Consider the following 26,418-nt stretch of genomic DNA (forward strand, 5'->3'; position numbering starts at 1 on the left):
CCGCCAACCAGCCCCAGGGCTCCGCCCACTTTCCTAAGAAGTCCCACGTAGGGGCCCTGGAGCGGGATTTTGTGCGTTTTTTGGACCGGAAGGGGGAATATCCTAAAATATGCCTGATTCCTGTCGTGCCCTCTGGCCCCGCCATTCCCAGCCGACGCATTTGCAATCTCCAATATGTGTATGTGCGAAAGGCAGTAGGTAAAGACGATAAACAAGTTTGTGCTGTCAGTGAAGAAAAATCTTGCTTCACTTCAGTGGCGCATCGGGCATTATCCGAGACAACTAAATCCAACTCGCCTTGGTTTTGGGGCTACTACGGCAAGCGGGAGGGCGAAAAGCGTTAATGTTTGGAGTCTGGTTTCCCGGTTTGTGTTTTGTCAGGGTCTGGGTGTACTGGTTGGGCGGGGGGAAGTTGGCTGGACCATGTCGGCCTTCGAGAAGCCTCAGATCATCTCCCATATTCAGAAGGGCCTCAACTACACGGTGTTTGACTGTAAGTGGGTGCCCTGCAGCGCCAAATTTGTGACCATGGGCAACTTCGCACGGGGCACCGGCGTCATTCAACTGTATGAGATCCAGCACGGGGACCTAAAGCTGCTTCGGGAGGTGGGTGCCAAGCGGGACTGCCCAGTTCCAGGATCTGGGACTACCGTTGGTGAGGGGTCGAGTGCGGATCTGGGGTTGGGGGGAGTCTGCATTTCTTTTTGCCCAAGCCTCCGTCCAGCGTCCCCCAAAAGCACAGCTCGAGCTGCGCGGAACCAACGAAGATGATCGCAGATTGAGGAATACTTCCGACGTAAAATGCTTTGGTTCGAGTCCTGAATTCTCGGCTGGCCAGTTCATCCGCGCCCTGCTGGCCCCTTCCTGCAGTCACCCTCGCAGTCCAGAGCGGGGTCCCTGGGAAGTGACATTAAGATTTCGTATCTAAATTCGAGGCCCTTCTAGGCAGTGCGCAGTTGTTTGTGGAGTCTTTTTAATAGGCCCTGTTAGTAAAACGCTTTTTCTTATAAGCAGAGACAAAGCTGGTACCGTGATGCCTGCATTGTAATTGGAGGAGACAGCCGAAACATTTATTCTTCAGCGAGTATCAATTGATTGTCTGATATTCCCCGGCATGTGAATGACAATGACCCTGGTTTCACGGAGTTTATTTTCTAGTGGGAGAGAGAATCAGTTAAATGATCAAACAGACGATGCATAAATACAAGCAGATGAATTCTCTAACATAAAGGAACACGGTTCTATGAGAGTAAAAACAGATTTGGGAGAGTAGATGCTAACTAGGCCAAACTAGGAATAGAGGAGGTTTCCAGAGGAAACAGGGTATGCGGAACCTCAGCGATGGGAGTGGTAAGCAGGGACCAAACTTTGCAAGGTCTTTAAGTTGTTTAAAGGAGTTACGCTTTTTTAAATGGGACATCTCTGAAGGACTTTTAACTGGATGTGGCAAGAGCAAGTTTACAAGTTTTGTGAAGATCATTAGTGAAAGAATTCGAGAATAATGATGGTAACTAATATTCTTGTACTTGTTTACAGTTTTAAAAATGCATTGATCTCAGGTGATCAGTCATAATCAAGTATTAGGGTTGTAATAGACTACAGGGAAGGTTGAGAGCTCCAGGGATTAAAAACTATGGAGAGAATCTGCATGGAGAAGATTGGCTTTAAACTGGTAGATAAAGGTTGGGGTGCCTGGGTGTCCCAGTACAATGAGAGTTGGACTTTGGCTCAGGTCATGATCTCAGGGTTCCTGAGTTGGGCTAGCTGCTGTCAGCACAGAGCCCGCCTGGGATCCTCTGTCCCCCTCTCTGCTTCTCCATGCTCTCTCTCTCAAAAATAAACCAAAACATTAAAAAACAAAACAAAACAAAACTGTGGTAGATAAAGAATGAATACAATTTGGATAGGCAAGCTTGGATTAGAAGGAATATAAGATCGATCCCGTCTCACTTTAAATTTCAATGAGTGCCAGGTTTCTTGTTCAGTTTGTCTCTTCTTTTTTAGTTTACTTGTTTTGAGAGAGAGCAGGGAAGAGAGAGAAAATCCCAGGTAGGTTTGGCACTGTTAGCAAAGAGCTCACAGATTGTGAGATCATGACCTGAGCTGAAATCAAGAGTCAGACACTTGAGCCACCCAGGCACCTCAGTTTGTCTTTTCTAGCCAGGTACTCAGAGTTCCTACACATGACTTACCCTTTTCTACCTTGCCTTGCTTATGTTGTTCGCCACTTAGCCCCCAGGCACCTGTTGCTATTTTAGGGTCCAGTTCAGATTATTTGATTTAGGAAATGCCTTCCTGATCCCCACACAAAGTAAACTCTTTACTTTGCATTATGCTGGTTCTTATCTGCTCCAGAAATAATGTAATTCTGTCTAATCTCTAATTAGATTGTAAACTCCTGGAGAGTAAGGACAGTGTCTTTTCATCACTGTGGTTTGTAAAGTTCAACCACTCAATAAATTACTTGTTAAAAGGATGAGTGAATGTATAGTCTGTAAAAGGATGTAACTTGGAAAATTTAAATATCAGTTTATTGATCATTAATCAACTGGGGTCAGGGTTTGAACAAATGGAAACATTGGAATAGCAGACAAAAGCAGGTGAAGTATTAGGAACAAATACCAAATACCATCGAATTTAACCAGAGAACATTTACAGACTCTAACTTTTTATTTATTTTTTATTTATTTATTTATTTATTTAAAAAAAATTTTTTTTTTTCAACGTTTATTTATTTTTGGGACAGGGAGAGACAGAGCATGAATGGGGGAGGGGCAGAGAGAGAGGGAGACACAGAATCTGAAACAGGCTCCAGGCTCCGAGCCATCAGCCCAGAGCCTGACGCGGGGCTCGAACTCCCGGACCGCGAGATCGTGACCTGGCTGAAGTCGGACGCTTAACCGACTGCGCCACCCAGGCGCCCCCAGACTCTAACTTTTTAAAATAAGGCATAATTTGTATACACTTAGGAACACACTTGTTCCACAGAGTGAAATAATGCTCTTTGTCTCTGTTGACAACCTATTTCAGGATACCGTGCTAAAGAAGGACCAGAAGTACTTGAAGAATGAGTCCCTTCTTCTAAAAAGCCTCTTGTCTAGAGAAAGGATAAAACAAATGCAAAAACACATTTAAGAACTTAGATTGTGTTTGGCTGTTATGGTGCAGTGGAAAAGAATACAGGTTAAATATAGGCTCAATGGGTCTCAACTCTTACTGTGCATCAGGATCAGCTGAGTACGTTCTGTTGCTGTTGTCATAGATTGTGTGTGTGTGTGTGTGTGTGTGTGTGTGTGTGTGTGTGTGTGTGTGTTTTAAAACATTCATGCCTTGGTCCCACCTTAAGAAATTCTGATGGAGTGCGACTCTTCATTTAGAGTAGAGTGAGGCCTAGATATCAGTATTTTTTAAACTTCAACCAGGTGATTCTAACAAGTACCAGTGTTGACTACCATGGGGCTAGATGAATTTCTGAAATACTTGATTCTTCAGTGTGGAACCACCTCAAGTTATGTGTTCCAAAGCCCATGTATCCAAGGTAAAAATGTGAAGGAAGCAAACAGGTCTTTGTTAATGTTTGCCTTATCTTGTTACTAAAGATAGCTAGGGAATGAGGGCCTTCATGTATAGTTGAGCAGTTTGCTACACCACACAAGGGGTTGCAGGGTTCAAGTGGAAACTGAAATCTGTCTCTTTCTCATCAAACTTTATGAATGTGAGACTTCCTCAGCCTATAAAGGACAACTTTCCTCTAATTGGCACAGAGGACTGGGGCGGCCCTGAAAACTGGAATCATAGTTGTGGATGTTTATACTTTAAAATTTAGTAAGTGAATAAAGTTCTGCTTTTTTAGCCCCTGTGCCACTGAGTTCACTGCTTGTTACCATGTGGTTCACTAACTCTTTTAATGTTAATTAAAGTAGTGCTAGGATGTGGAGGAGGAAATACTGACAAGCTGTACTAGACCCACCCACAGATGGAACAAAAATAGCTCTCATGGGACTTATCCATCATGGGCTTCCTTAATCATGTTAACTTACTGTAGCAAAGAGAACCAACAGCTAAGTCATGGTCATTTTCAGGGTCCTACAGCAAAAGTTATTAATATAAACCAATTTTCTTTTTGGAATAAATTTTGCAAAATAAATCTTTTTAGCTGTGTTTTTTTTTGTTTTTTGGTTTTTTTTTTTCCCTAGCAAGGAAAATTTAAGTAACCAGTGGATTTTTTTTAAACCCTTGTTTCCCAAAGGTAAAATACTTAACAGAAGCAGGGAAGGAACCTTTTTATGAACTATAAGAAATTAGCTTCACTCCATTGCCCCTTCTTAATTTAGCTATTATGATGTCCGTGAATATCTTAGAAAGAGAAAACACCCTTGCTTCTGTAAGTCCATTTGCCAGCAGAGGTCAGCCCTTCTTGGCCAACTGCAGTCCTCACTGCCATGCAAATAATAAGATGTTTATACATTTGAGGGTTTTTTTAAATGTTTTTATATTTTGAGTTGAATTTTATTCTTGCACAACAGACTGCTAGTATCTATAAATCTGTATTTCTTTAGTATAAGGAGAAAAGAGAACATGAGGGAGGCATAGATAACTATATATCTTGTAAAGATATGAATGAAGGTAGGAGCGAGAGGACACGAATCTGAAAGTAGGTTCAGTTTGTGACAATACCATTTACCCTCCAGTCCTTTTCAAGGTTGGAACATTTTTGGTACTTCTAATCACTCTCTGGTTTATGGAATCGGGGCTACATAATAAACTTAATTGATTTACATGTAGGTCTGGGGGCAGCCACAATTAGTATAAAGAACTTGGAATCTTCTTCACTGTATGGACCTTGAGCAAGTCTTAGTCCTCTAAACCTGTCTCCTCATCTGGAAAGGGGTGTTGCAGACACTTAGCTTGCAGTTGTGTGAGGAAGAAAAGTGATGGCCTAGACTAGAAGAACATCTAGAACAGTATCTGATAGATGTGCTCAATATATGGATGCTGTTTTCATTATTGAGTATAAATGACACCAAAAACTATGGTGTGTCATGTGAAAACACGGTGGGAGAAATGGGATTGTGGACTCCCAATGGTTTTTCTCCAGCACTAGGAATGAGAGGCTAATAGATGTTAATTTATATTTTTATTCAACAAATGTTGAGCACCTTAAGGTGTTTAACAGATGCTACAGGGCCCCATTTTCATGGTACTCATTCTAGAAAGGACAGAGATCATTGAATAAATAAAATAATTTTATTGGTAAGTGCAATGAAGATTAAACAGGGTGGGTGATAGTGACTTGGGGGTTCCACTTCAGATTGGAGGTGCAGGGAAAGCCTCTCAGAGGAGGTGACATTTAATCTGAAATCTGAATTTGGAGAAGACAGACATGATGTGAGGGAAGAGCAGTTCAGACAGTGGAAATAGTAAATGCAAATGTCCTGAGGTAGAAATGACTTTGTTGTGTCTGAGGAGCAAAAAGGAAGTTGCAGATGTGGCTGGAGTGTAGTAGAAAGGAGAGAAGCAGGAAATGAGGTCAGAGGAATCAAGGCAAGATTTCAAAGAGCTTAGTACATTTGTCTACCACAGGCCTTGGTACCAGTCCTGTGAGTCTTTGCCTCTAAATGTAGATGCAGTTTATTTCATTCCATTATATTTCAATAAAGACTGACTTGCAGGGGCACATGGGTAGCTCCATTGGTTGGACTTCTGACTTTGGCTCAGGTCATGATCTTGCAGTTCGTGAGTTCGAGCCCCGCGTCGGGCTCTGGGCTGACAGCTCAGGGCCTGGAGCCTGCTTCTTGCTTCTGTGTCTCCCTTTCTCTTTCTGCCTCTCCCTGGCTTGTGCTCGGTCTCTCTCTCTCTCTCTCTCTCTCTCTCTCTCAGAAATAAATAACAACAGTTAAAAAAAAGAAGACTGACTTTTAGAATTTGTGCAATGACAAATGTGGAAATATCTAGTATAGGATCTATTGTAATAGAGTGGCTCTCAGTTTGGTTTCTTTCCTTTTAAGGTAGAGATTCTCAGATGTGTTCAGGTGCCAGAGTGTCTGGACATTGTGGTGCTGTTTTTGGAACTCCATGAAATACTCGAGTAGTTTGTTCCAATTCCGTACAAAGAAGGGGTTTTCTAGTGGGAAAATCAGACTATATTATACATATTGTGATCTTTATATCACAAGAAGCAACCATACATAAACTTTAATCTTCATTTCCAGGTTTTCTTATTGGCGTTCATTTGCTAATATTTTCTAACAGACAAGGTAAACAAAATATTGAAGAAAACTTAAGTTTGAGAAAATCATATCCATTAGCTTTTTTTTTTTAATTTTTAACGTTTATTTTTGAGAGAGAGACAGAGCATGAGTGGGGGAGGGGCAGAGAAAGAGGGAGACACAGAATTGAAGCAGGCTCCAGGCTCTGCGCTGTCTACCCAGAGCCCAGTGTGGGGCTTGAACCCACAAACCATGACATCATGACCTGAGCCAAAGTCTGATGCTTAACTGAGCCATCCAGGTGCCTCTGTCTATTAGCTTTTTAAAGGTTCTATCTGTGTGTGTAAATTTATGTTGGTGCTGGAAGATTAGTGTGTTCTAGGAGCATGGTCTGAGAATCTTTGTTCCAAAGGCTTAAAAGGTGAAAGTTAGATGAAGAAATACCACAGGGAGGAAATTTTTTGCTTCCTAGTTTTTTATTACCAGCAGTAAAATCTTCGAAGAACCATGTGCTCACTGTAGGGACTGAAAAGTAGAGGTTAGCTTTTATGGTATAACTCTTCTGTGGCTTAGGAAGAAGAGAAACCCTATCCAAGGCTCCAAGTGATAGTGGAATTGTGAGAAGCAGAGTGCTTTAGGTGGTAAAAGAGGAGAAAATGGGACACAAGTCTTTCCAGGTCCCTGAGAAGAATTTTCCTGGAGAGTTCTATCAATACATGATGCAACCTCCCCACAGCTCCTAACCCACGAGTCCCTGGAGCCATATTCTTGTCCATGAGGCCTACCAGCTGCTTACCCAAGAGGCCCATCTTCACCCTCTGCCTCAGACCGGGGGAGCCATGACCAGTGACTTCTTACTTGGGGCATCCAGGCCCAGTGTAACATAAGTGGAGGAAGGAGTGGGTGTCTGTTTTATCAGTTGGCATAAGTTGGAACTCTGAATTACTTTAACCGTAGAAATTGTGTCCTAACAGTGATTAAGTGCTGTGCCACTAGTGATATTTCAGTTACTTTTATTTGGGGGAAGTGGAAGGTGGGGAGCACAAAAGTGATCTGGAGTTGGAAACCGCTTTGTTAAGTTGCCAAATTTTTGATTCTTCGTGTTGCTGCATTATAACTTTTTTTTTTTTTTAGTAAAATTGGGAAAAATAATTGAAATAAGTGAATATCAGGTTTCTGAGTAACTATCTGGGACCACAAATGCATTAAAAAAATTATTCTTGTAATTTTGTGTTCCTCATCAATACGGTCTTTTACAACCATGTTATTACAGATGACTGCTTTTGTTTACTGGGCAGTTTCCACGGAGGCTGTGAATGCTTTCTTATAGACCTGGCTACATGGTAACTGCTCATTTCTCCAGGTCCCAAACAGTGTGAAAGCTTAACAAGCTGGGAGTTTCCAAAGCCCTGTACCATATAATAATATCTTTTGAATCATGAGAGAAAAGTTCAGTTTAGTTTGTATTAAGTGGATTTTCTTTTTCTTTGAAAACTGCTCTATGGAAGTGCCTAGCCAAACATTTAAAGTGGCAGGGAAATTATTTTTTTAATTCTATGAAACAGGCCAAACCTACTAGGAGGGATGAGATTGGCCCAGGAACTGAAAAGTTTCAAGAAGAAATCCCCTGGAAACTGGAGAACTCTGGAGGGAAAAAAGTGTATGCAGAATACTGTTATGTCAAAAAAAAAAAAAAAAAAAAGTCAAAGGAAAATATAAGGGCCTTCTTATATTAAATTAAACCTATGTGTTTAATTTAGTGTAAACGTGTAGAAAAAGATCTAGAATGATGGGGATTACTACTGGGGAGCATCAAAGGGAGACTCACTTTTTTCCCTTCAGTTTTTTGTTTTGTTTGAATTTTTGTAGGGAACATGTATTACTCTTGTACACATTAAGAATAGGGGCGCCTAGGTGGCTCAGTCTGTTGAGCCTCTGACTTTGGCTCAGGTCATGATCTCGCAGTTCGTGAGTTTGAGCCTCTTATCTGGCTCGTTGCTGTCAGTCTGTCAGCAAGGAGCCTGCTTCTGATCCTCTGTCCCCCTCTCTCTGACCCTCACCTGCTTGTGCTCTCTCCAAAATAAATACTTAAAAAAAAAAAAGAATAAAGATCTGGGGTTCTTGGGTGGCTCAGTCGGTTGAGCATCAGACTCTTGATTTTGGTTCAGGTCATGATCCCATTGTGGGATCAAGCCTTGCATTGGGCTCCACTCCATACCCAGCATGGAGCCTGCTTGGGATCTCTCTCCCTCTCCCCCTCTCTCCCTCTGCCCCTCTCTCTGCTCACATGCTCTCTCTCTCTCAAAAAAAAAAAAAAAAAAAAAAAGAATAAAAATCTTAAAGTTTATAACAGACTAAGACAATAGGTTTACCCCGTTGAGGCCAAGTAAATGGAGGTGATATTATAGGGCTAGAGTATGGAGTGGGGTAGGCATCAAGCCTCATCAGATTCCGTATTGCCCAGAGTTCACAGGGGCCAAGGCAGCAGCTGACTCCAGGAGAATCAGGGCAGGTGGGGTTAGGGTGGGTGGGGGTGACAGAGTAAAAGGAGATTAGTGGATGACCCACACAAGTGTGGGAGTAGCTAAGAGTAGCATGTATATGTGGGAGGAGTCAAATAGGAACTGATATTTTGGTTGTAAACTCCTTCTTGAGGGCATGGCCAATCGCATTCATGTTTGTATCCTAGTCTGTTCAGTTCATTGACTTTATTTAGTAGGAACTCAATAAAAATGTTGGAATGCATAAGTTGGGCAAAAGTGTAAAGTTGTGTGCTTCAAGCTCTTTGCCTATGACAGGAGGGTATTGTATGATATCATTTCTTTTTTTTTTTTTAATGTTTATTTGTTTTTGAGAGAGAGAGAAAGGATCCCAAGCAGGCTCCTTGTTGTCAGCATAGAGCCGGACATGGGGTTTGATCCCACCAACAGTGAGAGCATGACCTGAGCCGAAATCAAGAGTTGGCCCCTTTACTGACTGAGCCAACCTTCGGCGCCCCTGTATGATATCATTTCTTAGGATCCTTTTGATAATATGGTCTAGACTTGATTTCCTTAAGCCATGTACCTTAACTAGTGCATTGGTATGTGGTTGTTTTACTAATGGGATTATATGCAATACTTGGAACAGAGCTTTTTAAAGAAACTTCAAAATATTGGCTAATCCATAGCAATAGCAGTGCCTTTGGCACTCACACATCTACAAATCTGTGTGCATTGACAAAGTCCCAGAGAGAATAGTGACATAAACACTCTCAGTTTATAGGGTTCTGCAGGGAAAACTATAAGAGACACATGAACATTTTTGTTCCTGTAGCCATCTGGAAAGAATAACATCTTCATTATGTTCTTATTCCTACTGAGGATCTTAGAGAAGAATACCACATGAAATGTTGAAATGTTCATATTTGCAAACCAATGGAGATGGTGCACTTGTCAGCCTTTGAATGTCTCATTAGTGAGATGAGAGCAAAGGCAAAATTAAAACTCATTCTTTTTGACAGTTACACACTTTTAAACTACAGAAAAGTGATGAAAGGAAAAGCATAATTTTGATCAGAAAATTTTTTCATTGCTTTTTATATTATGTGCCTTATTTAAGGCCCATAGTAGAGCCATAAATATCATGAATTATAAATAGCTGCTTACATAAATAATGTATCCTCTTTCCTTCCCTCTGTCAAGATTGAAAAGGCCAAACCCATTAAGTGTGGAACATTTGGTGCAACATCTTTACAGCAGAGATATTTAGCTACTGGAGATTTTGCTGGAAACCTTCATATATGGTAAGATTATTTAGTCAATATTAAGACACAAGATAGGCAGTTTCCTTGATAGTCTTGTTACTCTTCCTCTGAAAGGGAGGTTTCTTATTTTAAAATGTTCCTTGTTCAATTTTAACTATTTATAAAAATGTAAGAATTGTCCTTTAATATATATTTCTAGATTTCATATTCAAAATCCATTTAAAAATACTGTTTTTCTTTAGCTAGTTTGAATAATGTTACCAATATTTATTTCCACACATGCTGTTTGGTGCTAGCATTTAATCCCCTGTATTTGTACATAAAGGGCTATTCCCCACACATGTAAAACATGGAAAACTTAAGATACTGTTTATATTTCAGTGAGACATTTGGCATTATAGAATGATACACTGAGGTTTTCTTTGTTTGAATTTTTTAATGTAGAATTCCCAATTCGTTAAAAAAATTCTGCACATCTAAGCACAACTTTTTAGGAACACATCTGTTGAGCAAATCAATGTAAACCTGTTGCAAATGAACAAGACCGTAACTATGCTTATAATTTTCATGTTCTACCTTTAGTTATTTCCTACTTAGATTGCATGAACTGAAATTCCTCAATTACTTTTCAAGAATATGTCTTATTTTTACTGTTTAAAGTATATAGTAATGTTCTAGAAAGAAACTATCTTCTCTACTTCATGTTTTCTAAGGTGACCTTTCTTGATTCTCACTTAGAATCTGTTGCTTTCTTATTAAATTACTGACATGAATCATAAAATAGAATGAAGCTATTTTAATTCCCCTTGCTTTAACTGCTTAATAATTAAGTTAGCATTTATTAGAATGCATCAGTTCTTACATATACTTTCAGAGCACTTGGGAGAAACCAGTCTGAATGTTCTTTTTAAAAATAACATATTTCAGCGTAAGACTAAGCAACAAATATAACTATTGACTGTCTCCCTAATAGAGTTTCCTAGCATAGTCACAGGTATTACTGACTTATTTTCATTGTTAAGTCTTATAATTTTGTGTTGTAAAAAGCAGTATTTTAAAGTCAAACAGTAAAGCAATTCTTTGAAGTGGAATCTCAGTCCTGTTTAGTCCTGATTCTTTCACAATGATGCTACAAAAATAAACATGGTCTCCTAGGTTGAGCTATCTGAAATTTTAATTAGGGAGATTTTACTAATAAATCTTGGCCTAGTAATAAGTTGGGATTACATTTCGTGAATAGCTACCTTCATTTTTTTTTTGAAGTATAAGTTATCAAAAACTGACTTGTTAAAGAGAAATGTGGATAGAAGCTCCAGGAGAAAAGAGGGAGGCAGGAGAAGGGGTGTATTAACATAACTTACTTGAGCCATTCATCACCCTGCCATCTTGGGTAGACTCAGACACCCACAGTAGTGGGTGCTTTCCTGCATTCCTTTCTCTTAACTAACCTGGATTTAGACAAGCTTCAGCCAGTTCGACTGTAGATTTGCTGTGCCCAGCATGATGGTACACTGAAAAATATGTAACTAGATGAAAATAGTAAGGAATTTAGTGAGAAAATAATACATTATAAAGGAAGAAACATATACAAAGTAAACACTACTCATATTTTATCCTTCCAAAAGATCTCAAGATCAGACTACCAAGGCCTACTTTGGAAACATTCTAAATCACTTTGAATTTACTCTATGTTTAAAGTAGTGATTATCAGACTTCAGTGGACCAAAGAGTCAGCAGATTTGGGGCTGTTTATCCATTACATCTGTGGAGGAGCCCAGGAATCTGTATTTATTAGTAAGCTCACCTGGTAAGTCATGTGCAGAGGTCCTAGATAGATCATCTCTGAGAATCACTGAGTGTCCTCAGGACTTTGAGTTCCAAGTTGAATGATGGCAGTGCTCATTAAGGGCTCAAAAGAAGCTAAAGTGGAGAGAAAATATTGGAAGTAAATGTATAAATTACCTTCATAGCAAAACCCTTATTTTTTTTTAAGTTTATTTATTTATTTTTTTTATTTTTTATTTTTTCAATATATGAAGTTTATTGTCAAATTGGTTTCCATACAACACCCAGTGCCCATCCCAAAAGGAGGAGATGCCCTCCTCAATACCTATCACCCACCCTCCCCTCCCTCCCACCCCCATTCAACCCTCAGTTTGTTCTCAGTTTTTAAGAGTCTCTTATGCTTTGGCTCTCTCCCACTCTAACCTCCTTTTTTTTTGTTTTTTTTCCTTTCCCTCCCCCATGGGTTTCTGTTAAGTTTCTCAGGATCCACCTAAGAGTGAAAACATATGGTATTTGTCTTTCTCTGTATGGCTTATTTCACTTAGGATAACAGTCTCCAGTTCCATCCATGTTGGTACAAAGGGCCATATTTCATTCTTTCTCATTGCCACGTAGTACTCCACTGTGTATAGAAACCACAATTTCTTTATCCAGTCATCAGTTGATGGACATTTAGGCTCTTTCCATAATTTGGCTATTGTTGAGAGTGCTGCTATAAACATTGGGGTACAAGTGCCCCTATGCATCAGTACTCCTGTATTCTTTGGGTAAATTCCTAGCAGTGCTATTGCTGGGTCATAGGCTAGGTCTATTTTTAATTTTTTGAGGAACCTCCACACTGTTTTCCAGAGCGGCTGCACCAATTTGCATTCCCACCAACAGTGCAAGAGGGTTCCCGTTTCTCCACATCCTCTCCAGCATCTATAGTCTGCTGATTTGTTCATTTTGGCCACTCTGACTGGCGTGAGGTGATATCTGAGTGTGGTTTTGATTTGTATTTCCCTGGTGAGGAGTGACGTTGAGCATCTTTTCACATGCCTGTTGGCAATCCGGATGTCTTCTTTAGAGAAGTGTCTATTCATGTTTTCTGCTCATTTCTTCACTGGGTTATTTGTTTTTTGGGTATGGAGTTTGGTGAGCTCTTTATAGATTTTGGATACTAGCCCTTTGTCCGATATGTCAGCAAAACCCTTGTTTTAAAACAAAAATCTAAATATGGTATGCATTCTTAAATTTCATTAGTGGACTAAATGTTTAGGACATGTGGAGTAACTAAGAAGCTGTGTTCTGTTGCCTAGGAATTTGGAAGCTCCAGAGATCCCAGTATATTCTGTAAAGGGCCATAAAGAAATTATAAATACCATAGATGGTGTAGGCGGACTGGGAATTGGGGAAGGTGCACCTGAAATCGTGACTGGCAGCCGAGATGGTAAGTTAAAGTATTCTGTGTATTTAAATTTTTTTTTTCTTTAGATAAGTCTCTGTGCAACAATATGTCCTCTCTATATGGAAATCCTCTTCAGAGGCCTTGACTTCCTAAATCTAACAGTGTTTTTTAATGGGCAAGTTTAATTGCATATCCCTCAGTTGCTTCAGACTTTTGAAGTATTTTGAGATAGAGGCATAGCACTTGCTATTTTAGTTTTGAGCAAGTTCAGCTACTAACAACCATAGTTTCCTATGAACCTTGAAAGATTTAAAATTGCTTTACAGGTTTTTGAGGCAGCTCAAAAACAATATAAGGTGGGCAGCAACTTTTCATTTTCTTTTTTTAAAAAGCAGAATTGGTACTTGTGAAAATTGTCATATTGACAGTTAGTTGAACATCGAAGTTCCGTGATCCTTCTACTGAGCATCGTAGAATGATCCAAGGGCACCAACTCCGCTTTCCTGCCCTGTGGTGACTAGCAAGGGACAGGTCTGTTGGTGTTCAAAGCTGTTCTGAATGACTGTAATGGAGTCAGAATTTTTGTTGCTTCACGATGGATACATAAGAAATTTGGTGTCTTAGTGGGTTTGGCTGCTCGAGACCATGAGGAAATTACTTTAAAAGAAAAGAGATGTATTTTTCTAGTAGTTACTCAACAGTGTCTGGGTTTTAGAGATCAATTATCCGGGGTGCCTGGGTGGCTCAGTCGGTTAAGCATCTGACTTTGGCTCAGGTCATGATCTCACAGTTCAAAGGTATGAGTCCTGCATCAGGCTCTGTGCTGACAGCTCATAACCTGGAGCCTGCTTGGGATCTGTGTCTCCCTCTCTCTCTGCCCCTCCCCCACTCGCTCTCTCTCAAAAATAAATAAAATGTTAAAAAAATTAAAATCAATTATTCTTTTTAATCATAAAAGCAATATGGAATATATAAGGAAAAGTAGCATTCAATCTACCACAGTAACATAACCATTAGATTTGTTTTCCTTTCCAATCTTACATACAATTTTGTGTAGTTGTTTAGATATGATTTTTATCTTTTTTATGTTTTGTCATATGCAAATGTTGCTGTCTCCATAATTACCATTTAATGACTGTAATATTCCATTCTATGTATATATCACAGTGTCCTTAACCATGTCTTTGTTAATAAGCACTCACTTTGCTTTAAATTTTTGTTTATTGTTTTGGGAGAGTGACTTTAAAATAATGAAGGAATGAGTATCATCATGTATCTAACTTTTTTAGAATAAACGTGTTTTATGATTTTTTAAATTTATTGTCAGACTTGCCAAAGTATTCATGTACATTCTCAGCTACAGTTGATGAGGTAGATTTCGAGTCTGTCCTACCAGCACTGATTTTCTTTTTTCCCCCCTAATTTTAGATTAAAAAAAAATTATTTAATGTTTATTTTTGAGAAAGAGACAGAGCACAAGTGGGGGAGGGGCAGAGAGAGAGGGAGACACAGAATCTGAAGCAGGCTCCAGGCTCTGAGCACTCAGCACAGAGCCCAATGTGGGGCTGGAACTCATGAACCGTGAGATCATGACCTGGGCCGAAGTTGGACGCCCAACCGAATGAGCCATCCAGGTGCCCCTCCTTAATTTTATAAGTAAAAATGGTCCTGCATTCCCACTTGTGTTAACTTCTTTCTATATTTGTTTACTAGTTAGTTTTGCTTTGTGAATTGTCTGTTCATGTTCCTTGCTCATTAACTATTGCAAATTTCATATGAATCTTAACGATTTGTATGAACCCTCTACAGTAATATAATAATCTCTTGTCACATTTGTGAGAAATTTTTTTCTCTTAAAGTAGCCTTTTTAATGACTGACTTTATTTTATCCTTAGAGACAAATCTAGTGGGATATCTCCCCTTTTCCTGAGTTTATTTCCCTTTTAAAGATTTTTTGCCTTTTTCCTGTTCTCTCTCAAGTACTTACTTGCCTTTCAGCCATTTTATTAAATGCATTTGTATTTCTCCTAGGCAGTGATGAGTTTAGTTAGTAGTCCTGCAATTTTCAGTAAAATGAGGGAGTTGAAATTCAATTGAGAAGAAATATGTGTTAATTTTATTTAATATTTCCCTCATCTCTATTGCCACAGGGAAATTAAGTTTAATTGTATGTGAGATAGTGTTCTAAAACCCCATATAAGAAATCATAAATGTAAAAATCAGAGTTTATTCATCTGTATAAGAAAAATGCCAATGATTATATGGGTAGTATGGAAAAAAATAAAAATTAAGATGACACTGATATTAGTCTAAGTAAATAGTACGTTAGTTTTAGGCTCAAAGAAAATAAGACCTGATCTGAGTTATATAACATTTGTGTTTGCCTTGTCGGTCAGACCTTATTGATAACTTCAGAATAGTTGTTGGCTCTTCTGTGTATCTATTAACTTGGAAATCAAGTCAGACAGTAACATATGGGTTATATCTCTGATATTAAATACAACTTGCCCATTTAGAAGTCAGAAATATGTGAAAAATTTTCAGGTTTTTTAGTATCTGTAATACCGCCATGTACGTAGGAAGTCATAGGAAGAGAATGCAGAAATGTCCTCAATCACTGTTGAATTTTGCCAACTCACTTGTATTCACAACAGGAACTGTGAAGGTGTGGGACCCAAGGCAAAAAGATGATCCTGTTGCCAATATGGAACCTGTACAAGGAGAAAACAAGAGAGACTGTTGGACTGTGGCATTTGGTAAATTCTTGAAGAATTCTTGCATTTGATGTATCAGATGGTAAAAAGCACAGTGGTTCAAGATAGTCTCTTTACAGTCTGTTTTTTGGATTATTCTGATAGTTTACTGAGGCAAATAGAGATGGTGGTTAATGTCAGCCACTGGCGCCTAGTTTTGAATCCTCACTTTTTTATTTCTTGCCTGAGTGAGGTGGGCAATTTAGCAATCTTCTCTGTTCCTTAGTTTCTTCATTTATGAAGTGAAACTAGTAATAGAATTTACCAAATAGTTTTATGAGGATTCAATGAAGTAGTACATATACAGTGCTCAGAATTGTGCTTAAATTATTAAGTGCTCAAAAATATTTGCTACTATTACATACTTGGGTCTAACGAGACAATGTGGACCTAGTTTAGAGTCAAGTGCCATTAGTGGAACTAAGCAGAGTCTGAAACACAAGTGGTGACCTAAAAAAATCTTACATTATACTCTACACAGAGGATGTTTATTTTCTAGAACATAGTTATGCCATTACAGAATTATTTGTTAATAATTTGATAACAATGTTCCTCTGTTACTATACTTAAAGTGAATATTGATTTTGTAGGACTAATTGATATTCCTTAGTATCTCTTACTGGGAGCGAAAATGAAAATAATTTTTGCTACTACAGGATATGGGTCATACTTTGTTTGAAATTTGAAATTCTTTCTCCTTTTTCATTGTATAATACTATATAGATAACAGACATTAATAGTGGGATTTAACAGTATATGTGAACTGTTTAAGTTCTATATATTATTTTAAAATCGCACTATTATTTAATCAGAGGAAAGTTTTAGATTTCCAAATTAAAAACTAAGTTATCGTATGGGAATTACTATGTGTTTGTATATAATGAGCAAGAATATGTAAACTTAACACATGTACGCTTTGGGGAGAAATTTCAGGATTTGTATTTAGAATCATCATCTAAAATTTGATGTGATAATTAAAAAGTAATTATCTGTGGGCCATTAAAGCCTTTCATCTTTGACCTAAGGGACATAAGTACAATTTAAAATCGGGGACATTAAGTTTGAAAAACAATCCATTGATTTGACCATTTTATGAATGTCATAGTACTGTACTGTGGGCATGCAAAGTGAGAGAGATTCATATACTACCCTCCAGAAGCTTATAGTTCAGTAAAGAGGGTGTAATATCTACACTAATTATAGTAGATAAGAGTCATAAGAGTAAGAGTAAGAGTGAGAAAAGGTCACAAGAAGTATGGATGAATATAGAAGGAATCTTCAAGTGAGAAATGTCTGTGGAGGAAGAGCATTTTGACCTCAGACCAAGTATACATAGGATATCAACCACTGAAATTGGGAGGAAGTGTCAAGCATAAGGAATAGCCTGAAAAGTGCCAAAGTAAGTATGTTAAATGAAATAGTGGTAGAAGTAGCCTTAAATGTGGCTCAGGGCCACAGTGTTGAGAAGTGTTGAGATGGTGGGGAGGTAGTGGCAAACCTCTGAAGGTTTTTGCAAGGATGAGATGTGACTGAAGCTTTAGGAAAATCACATTGGTGTGTGTAGTGGAGAGAGATGAGTGCCAGAGGTACTCCAGAAAACATCCTGGATCCAAGCAGGATGAATTAAACTACAGATTATAAATTTACTTCAGGGGCCACCATCCATACAAATGTTTAAGAGTGTATTACAATGTATTTCAGATTTCCTTGCAAAGATAACACCAGACACCATTTTGCAAACTAAATGGTTTTAAAGTAGTTTCTATTTGCATTCAAATATAGTTACTACCAAGAAAGCAATAGAAGCATAGCTGTATTTATTCTACCACCCCCTGCTATGTTTGAACTGTAATTGACCTGTTAGTCTGCAGATATAATAAAGACCATTTGCTTTCAACTTAGACTCCAATAAACATTTTCACTCACCCCTTCAATATAGAATCTTAGCAAATGAGCTTTAAAAAAAAAAAAAGCAAAATTAGATAACCAACTTAATAATCTTGATGTCCTATCAGGTTTGGCAAAATGAGATTCTGCCTAGTGTGATTTTGTATAAGGTATAAGGTTCTATAACATTATTTTAGCAGCCTTCAAATTAGTGTTTATAAAGATATGCAATGTTGTGTCTTGATTTCCAGGCAATGCTTATAATCAAGAGGAGCGTGTTGTTTGTGCTGGCTATGACAATGGGGATATCAAACTGTTTGATCTCAGAAATATGTCATTGCAGTGGGAGACGAACATAAAAAATGGGGTAATATACCTTTGGGTTCTTATAGTTTGTCTTAGCATGTTTTTGTCCACCTCCAAACTACTTCAAAAGGATAGCACCTCTAATAACTCATCTCAGTACAGCCCCTCTGCCAATGGTTTTTAACCTTTTTGAGCTGTGGAGCCCTTTGAGAATTTAATGAAAATCATGGATCCTTTCTTCAGAAAGTGAACACACACTCAGATGTGGTATGACAACTCCTGGTGAGTCACCAGCTCCTGTGTCCTATTTGTGGACCCCTGTGGGCTATGCGCAGTGTGATATTAAAATGAGCTAGACTAGAGGCCTTTTTTCCTGCTAATATTAGAATAGTAACAGCCTCCACAAGTTCTTTCAGATTTTTGGGTCCTGAGTTGTACACCTTTAGTGAAGAATGTGGTTCCTTCCTGTTTTCTAAAATCAGCTTTGACTGGACTGTATAAAATAATTATGTAACAACAGGGGCACCTGGGTGGCTCAGGCAGTAAAGTGTCCAACTTCAGCTCAGGTCATGATCTCGCAGCCTGTGAGTTCGAGCCCCATGTCGGGCTCTGTGCTGACAGCTCAGAGCCTGGAGTCTGCTTCAGATTCTGTGTCTCCCTCTCTCTCTGCCTCTCCCCCACTCATGTTCTGTGTGTGTGTGTCTCTCTCTCTCAAAAATAAACATTAAAAAAATAATAATTATGTAATAACAGTAAAAAATTATATGGCTTTATAAAATAATCTACCAGACAGGGGAACTCAGGATGGTTTTGTTGATCCTATAAACCAAAAAGAAATTTTTTCATTTAAAGGTATTTGATGTATTGGTTCTCAAAAGATAAAATGATTATTTAAATCCTTTCACATGAGCTGATAATTTTAAAGTTGTTTTACTTAGTTTAAAAGAACCTCCTGGGGGCGCCTGGGTGGCGCAGTCGGTTAAGCGTCCGACTTCAGCCAGGTCACGATCTCGCGGTCCGTGAGTTCGAGCCCCGCGTCAGGCTCTGGGCTGATGGCTCGGAGCCTGGAGCCTGTTTCCGATTCTGTGTCTCCCTCTCTCTCTGCCCCTCCCCCGTTCATGCTCTGTCTCTCTCTGTCCCCAAAATAAATAAACGTTGAAAAAAAAAATTTTTTTAAAAGAACCTCCTGAATAATAATCATTAGACCATCAATAATAAATATTTTCTATTACAGGTATGTAGCTTGGAGTTTGACAGAAAAGACATAAGTATGAATAAATTGGTAGCTACATCACTGGAAGGAAAGTTTCATGTTTTTGATATGAGAACACAGCATCCAACCAAAGGTTTTGCCTCTGTTTCAGAAAAGGTAAATATGGGGGAAATGTCTTTCTATGAAGAGGAATGTTCATAGCTTGTTTTAGACTAATAAATAGAATTAGTCATCAAGGTTCTTTCCAGGTCTTTATATGAAGGGAGCTATTTTTAATATATTCTTGTGGGAACTTGACAGGTTTTTCTGTGCAGAGTACTTCCCCAAAGTTTATCAGTTTTAGATTTCTTGACTATAATAAAGGCTTCAGTTGGCTAAGAATCTTATTTTGTAGTTTAGGAGCAATGAAAAGAAAACTAGCTGATGTTGAGAATTGGATCAACAAAACCTAGCGTAGTGTTTTCTAATAAATATATAGTATTTGTATTAATATCTAATTATATACTTTTCAGAACATATCAACATATATACATTTATGTCATCTCATCACATCTTATTTCATATTCTGGTTTGCTACATTAAGTGAAATTATTTCAAGTATTAACCCTTGTACATAGTAGGTTCAAAAAAATTATTCAGGGGTGCCTGGGTGGCTTGGTCGGTTAAGCGTCTGACTTCAGGACTTCGGCTCAGGTCATGATCTCACGATCCGTGAGTTCGAGCCCCGCGTCGGGCTCTGTGCTGACCACTCAGAGCCTGCAGCCTGTTTCAGATTCTGTGTCTCCCTCTGTCTCTGCCCCTCCCCTGTTCATGCTCTGTCTCTCTCTGTCTCAAAAATAAATAAACGTTGAAAAAAAAATTAAAAAAAAAATTATTCAGTCAGTCATCCACACATACATACATACTTTACCTTGTCCCAAAGAGTATTTGAGGTAGCTTAGAAGGAAACATGGTATTATCACATCAAAAATAGATGAAGAGAAGGCTGAGCACAGGAAAAATACTGGTTAAAAAAAAGAAAAAAAAAGATGGTGATGCCTGGAGTAAGGGGATTGCATAAATTCCTGCTGCAACACCCTGTCATTTGCCAGAGATGGATTGGGAATGTGACTCTGACCTTCCTCGAATGTAAAAGTAAAGATCGGTTACAGATTTGTAGTTTCCATAAGATTAAAATATGTAAGTTGCTCAAGAAATAAAAATTGACTCTCTTGTTCCCTCTCCCTCCATTGTGGATTCAGTAGTACTTCTCAAACCTTCCCATTTTGTCTTTTTGTTGTTGTTATTGCTGCTAATTATTATTATTATTGCATATAAATTACTGTCGCTGCCTGATGAACTAAATTCTTAAGGTAGCTATAAGTTGCAGTATTGTTTTGCCTTTGTTATTTCAGAATATATTAAGTATCAACAACATAAAGCACTTTATTAAATTGTCCCTTATACAATTGTAACATGGTTCTCCTCTGCCCATTATAAAGTGTCATCTTCAAAGTTTTTGTTATATTTATTTAATCAAGTAATTGCTAAGTCTGTCAAATGAGGCCACTGTATTTTAAGAGGTCATGGCCCCTCTTTTTTTGTTTTTATCAATTTCCAGAAGAAAAAGAGAAGTTTAAACTATGAAACAAAATAGGTTTTAACAGCCTGGACCCACTCACTTGAGGACTGTCACACACTTAAAGGGTGTATTTTGAGATATGTGTTTTTAATCTGCTAATGGTAATCCCCTTACATGACTATTAAGTCAAATGCCTAATCACTAATCACTCCCTAAAATATAGTGTCTAAGAATGACTTAGATCAAGTTAGTTGGTCTCACTGCTTCTGCAAAGCAGAAATCTTTCCTCCCTCCCTCCCTCTTTCTCTCTTCCACTCTACCCCCTTGTCTCTCCCTCTCCCTAGGTCTGCCCCTCACCCTCCCTTCCTTTCTCTCTGTCTGTCTTTCAAATTCCTGGCAGTGAATATTACACCATTAACACTGATTTACTAGCTGTTGTTGAGGTGCTAACAAGCTGTTAACCTTCCAGTTGCCATTTTTGTCTTTTAGTTTAATATGACTGAATAAAGATCCTGGCTTATTATAATCTTAAACCCCATCTATAAGTCCCTGTGGTCCTTATTTTGAAGACTAGATAAGTCAAATGGTACAAATTAAAGATAAGCCTCTTGGAACTTTAAGTTAAAATTCATTCTGTATATGGGAACTCTCTGAAGTTCCCACTCAGTTTTCTGGAAACCTGAAACTGCTCTAAAAAATAAAGGCTGTTTTTGTTATTGTTGTTGTTGTTGTTTGTTTGTTTTTAAATCAGTCTATCCTTTTTTTCCCTTAGGATGAAGTATGTTTTTGTACTTTGAGTTTTTCTTCTCCCTCAGAGTGAGCTAGGGATATTTACATGTGTAAAATCTATGTATATGGTACTATATACCTAAATGGACTTTTAATCTGATAACATCTTTTTTTTTTTGATCCAGTAGAACTTTGTTTCGTAAAGCCACAAAGAAAAATGATGCTTTTATTACTTATGATGAACTCTATAAATCTCTGTAGCCCTTATGAAGAGATGTGCCAGAAATACTTGAATTACTTCTATAATGGTTGTTGAAATTATAGTGGTAAAAATTCTTTTTTACGGTATTTCTCTTCTCGGACAATCTTTATCATATAAACAAACATAAAAACTAGTTATATGCCTCTCATCCTGTTTAGGCCCATAAATCAACTGTGTGGCAAGTCCGACACCTGCCACAGAACAGAGAGCTCTTTCTGACTGCTGGAGGCGCTGGCAGCCTTCACCTCTGGAAGTAGTAAGTCTCTGTTGATGCTCATGGCTCCTTGTTAAGTTACTGGTGGGCGGAAAGTAGGATTAGATTGAACTTGGTTGTCCTTCTTCCTCCTTTGACTTAGTTCATTTCAATAATGATTTTAAATTAAAGGGTGTTATTTTGTCGCTTTTTCAAATTAATGTCATTATTTTACACTTAGTAAGTATTAACCTTCTTTTGGCACACTAAGTATATTTGTCATTTTGGTTGTGTCTTCCATCTATCGGGGTAACTTAGGAATAGTTCTTTTCATAGCTTAAAATCATGGCTTTGGCTAGGTTTTATTGTTGTCGGTTTTTGTTTTTGTTTTGCTTTGGATGTGAAAATTTGACCAAACGCTTCTGTGAAGTATTACTTACTGTCTGGTCATTAGAACACTACCTCTAGAGAATAAGAAATGGGTTGGAATTCTTAATTGTAGATCCTGATCACTCACTTGACCAAGTTCAGATACCGTTGTTGTGAAAGAATCCAAACAGCACTGAGGTGACGGATGGGTCTCCAGGAAAAGCCCCATCACGGAGTTTGCTTTCTGTGTGCTGGAGGCAGTGTGAGTTACAGCCTTGGCTGTGCTCTGAGTCCCTGGTGCCCTAACGTGGCACATACTAGGTCAGCTGCTCATTTATAGGGCCTGACGAAAACTGAGACTTAATGGTATTTCTTTCTCCATCACTCAAGGGGGAAAAAACCCACTAACACAAGCCCATAAATGAAAGATATTTCCAAAATAAAGTTTGATTCATGATATAAGAAGAAAACCACCATCTTCAGTATGGCTAGGACTTTCACACCTACAAAATACTTCTCTATTGATTAGCTTCTTTTAGAAGGCAGCAGGGGAGCTGAGAAACAAGGCCACAGTTGGAAAGTATTCAAGTATTTAGGGATCTGGCCAACAAAAAGGCTTGAGATCAAGACTGTACAGGTCCTGTGAGTAACAAGCAGAGGAAAAGCTTTACGAGTTGTGGGAGAATGCCCAGTAGACAGACCATTTGGTAACTCATCTTCTCCTTGTACCTTGCCCATTGTCCTTACCCGATTCTCCCAAACCAGGCCATGCTCCCCATTAGTCTCTGCCAATTGGATCGTGCAGCAGCACATCACTATTCTGCCTGTGACCAAACTATTTAGGCTGCTTCCTTGACAAACTAGTTCCAGTTTTCTCTGTAATCCACATACGGAGTTGTAGTTCTGTGTGATGTGCAAACCACGTTTGCAGCTAGAATTTTTGACGATAGTGTAAAGTGGAGTCTTGTATACAGTTGAAATTTGAAGCTAATCTCAGGGTGCCTGGTTGGCTCAGTCGGTTAAGCATCCAACTCTTGATTTGAGCTCAGGTCATGACCTCACGGTTCGTAGGATTGAGCCCTGTGTCGGGCTCTGCACTGACAGTGTGGAGCCTGCTTGGGATTTTCTCTCTCTCTCTCTCTCTCTGTCTGTCTCTGCCCCTCCACTCAATTAATAAATAAACATTAAAAAAAAAAAAAGAAACTTGAAGCTTATCTCAGTATGAACTTTAATCCTTACCATAACAGGTATCTAGTCTAATCTTCAAATTGGTTTGGAGCTTTGCTGTCAAGTATTACACCAGCAAAAGAGATTTGGTTTAAGTAAAATGATATTTAGCTCTATTTCCATTTGCCAGTCTCCTTTGGTAGTAATGCACTTAAATTATAAATATTTATTGAGCACCAGAGAGTTCCTAGAGGAACTCACCTAGTTAATTCAGAAATTGTTTTTTGAATGAATGAACCCCAACATGCTGATTTTTGTGTGTGTGTGTATATTCAAAACACACAAACATACATTCTTAAAACTTTAACAGACAATATAGAGGGTTTAAAAAATCTTTATGTTGTTTTAAATACTAAATATGTATTTATGTTATGTTTTAAATACTAAATAAGCTAAGAGACCTGAAAAAAAATTCTGTAATTTTTTCATCATCTGAATATCTTATTCCTCTTAATCAAAAGAAGTTGTATGGTCCAAGAAGAAGAAAGAATAGTAGGTTATCTGCCTATCACTTCTATTTCTTCTCTGCTTTTGAGTTGCTTTGTACCTTTGAAACTCTTAGCCTTTGTTAGCACTTAAGAAATGAAGGTAGTATCACAGTCGATACCTAACAGGCTTTAAAGGCCTTCAGAGGCAGATTGTCCCTGTATTTCACTAGGAGCTCATCTCTGCTGTAGGGAGGGATGTTTCTTTTTACCCTCTCAAATCCAGACCAACTAGTATTTACAGTTGTTAACCTTCAGCTCTACTTATTTTATAAATTGATATTTTCAGCTGAAAGAAAACAAATATTCTTAGAATTGCTTTTTTTTTCCCTTGGAGCAATGATATCCTAGGGTCTAAAATACCTGAGCAGCACATTCCCATGGAAATGGTACACAGAAGGTGTGCATTGGGTCTGTGTCATGGGGCTCGAGGGTTAGAAACAGTGTCTGTTCTTCATTCTGGAAGTATGTAGGTGAGGTTCTGCAAATGTTACTCACAGCCTTTGCTTTTGCACCTTTTCTGCCTATGGTGTCCTGCAAGCCGAATCTAGAGAAGAACTGCAATAAAAGATTGTGAGGAACACAAGTGAATTTCATAAAGAATGCTAGATCAATCTAAGACTTTTATTATGAAAAGAAAATACAGACTTATGCTGACCAGAGATGATATTTAAAAGTTTTTAGGAGAGGGGTGCCTGGGTGGCCTAGTCGGCTGAGTGTCCGACACTTGATTTTGGCTCAGGTCATGATCTCATGGTCGTGGGAGTGAGCCCCTCATTGGGCTCCACGCTGAGCATGGAGCCTACTTGAGAGCAAGCACTGTCTCCTCTCTCAGAAAAAAAAATTTTTTTAGTAGAACCAATCCCCTTTAAAGCTGTTGAGGTTGAAATAGTGTCTCTTTGTATAAAACTCAACATTAGAAAGATTATTTGTTCCAGTAATCAACTGAGAAGTAAAAATAGAGTCACGGATTATATGTATATGAACACAATGTGGACAATATTAAGATTTCTCTCCTTACCACTCTGGTCTTGTTCTCAGCGAATACCCTATTCAGCGGTCAAAGAAAGATTCTGAGGGAGTAGAGATGGGAGTTGCCGGCTCCGTCAGCCTTCTGCAGAATGTCACCTTGTCTACCCAGCCCATTTCCAGTTTGGACTGGAGTCCAGATAAAAGAGGTCTCTGCATCTGTAGTTCATTTGATCAAATGGTAAGAGTACTGATTGTTACAAAACTCCATAAAATTTGATCTAAAGACTTTGGACTTGAAACCTTCCAGAAGAACACTCATAGTATTTAGAATGTGCCCTGGAATCCTCTGACCTTCACTGAACAAAGTTGGATTTGACTGAGAAAACAGGCCCCAGACGCAAACATCCAGACTAGCCCGTCTCTGGGTGGCAAATGCCGAGAGGTGTGTTCCAGCAACCTGACTGGACACCGGTTTGCGGTTTGTTAGCGCATGGGGCACCGCTGTCTCCAGGGCCAGCTCTGTTCATCTCCCCTCTGTTTCTAAGAAAAAGTTGATACTTGTCTATATTCAAACATATTTTTAATTTGTTCTTCATCACCAGAGTTATAATACTTTACCATAACACCTAGTTTAAAATTGTTTGTTTTGGTAAAACTACTGTGAATTAACCTTCATAAATATACTTTGAGAGATTTCAGTGTCAGTAAGTTTCTGGAAAGAATAGTACTTTATAAAATACCAAAATGTCATGGTCAGACTAGATTTGGGTAACGGTTTTTAGCTGTATAACTCATAAAATGAAATATTATTTACAATGACCTCTTTTTACTTCAGAAATAAGAGTAAAATTAGACTTTTGCTTATTGAGTGGTAAGTGATGTTGAGATGTATAAGATTGTGGGGTTTTCTAGCCTTATTTTTTGTCACATCTTTTTATATATTTTATGAATAAATTTGTTTTTTGAAATCTATGGAAGCTCTGATTCTGATAATTTAACAGTAGTAATAAAGCTGACACCAACACTTCTTTGCTGTATAAATGCTTAATAAGTACCTCTTAATTCACTTTGTTTCCTTAGTGTTTTACTAGATCTTTTGATAAAGCTCAGAGGTATTCACTTTATCACTCTTTCATTAAGCCCGCCCTCCCTCACTCTTCTACTCAAGAGTCAGAGCCACCTGAAGCATTTGTAATATGTAAGCTTCCTGTGATCTCATGGGTTCTTGGAAAGTTGCTAGTTCAGAATATTAAATTCAGAAAATTAACCTCTTAAAAAAACCAACAAGATGTTTTATGCTGTGGACAGAATTATGGAAGTAAAAATTAAATTGAA

The 26,418-nt window shown here is 38.4% G+C and overlaps 2 protein-coding genes across 3 annotated transcripts in view; one reads left to right on the plus strand and one right to left on the minus strand.

Annotated features, from left to right (window-relative positions):
• The first annotated feature begins 313 nt into the window (after positions 1 to 313).
• Positions 314 to 26,055, plus strand: DNAAF10 (dynein axonemal assembly factor 10). The gene is made up of 8 exons (XM_025932276.2): positions 314 to 606; positions 9,893 to 9,993; positions 13,038 to 13,168; positions 15,781 to 15,882; positions 18,018 to 18,133; positions 19,307 to 19,441; positions 21,996 to 22,093; positions 25,153 to 26,055. The coding sequence occupies exons 1-8, from the start codon at positions 424 to 426 to the stop codon at positions 25,358 to 25,360; spliced, it is 1,074 nt and encodes a 357-aa protein (XP_025788061.1). The 5' UTR covers positions 314 to 423; the 3' UTR covers positions 25,361 to 26,055.
• LOC147582461 (uncharacterized) overlaps positions 6,667 to 26,418 on the minus strand; it is a 60,395-nt gene continuing 40,643 nt past the window's right edge. For both annotated transcript variants that reach the window (XR_015249145.1, XM_086700975.1), the window contains exons 5-6: positions 15,766 to 15,837; positions 6,667 to 11,874 (exon numbers count right to left, since the gene is read on the minus strand). The gene's annotated coding sequence lies outside the window, so the exon portion shown is untranslated. The remainder of the gene's footprint in view (positions 11,875 to 15,765; positions 15,838 to 26,418) is intronic.

This window comes from Puma concolor, chromosome A3 (assembly GCF_028749965.1).
Source record: "Puma concolor isolate L17-30 chromosome A3, mPumCon1.1.hap2, whole genome shotgun sequence".
NCBI lineage: Eukaryota > Metazoa > Chordata > Mammalia > Carnivora > Felidae > Puma > Puma concolor.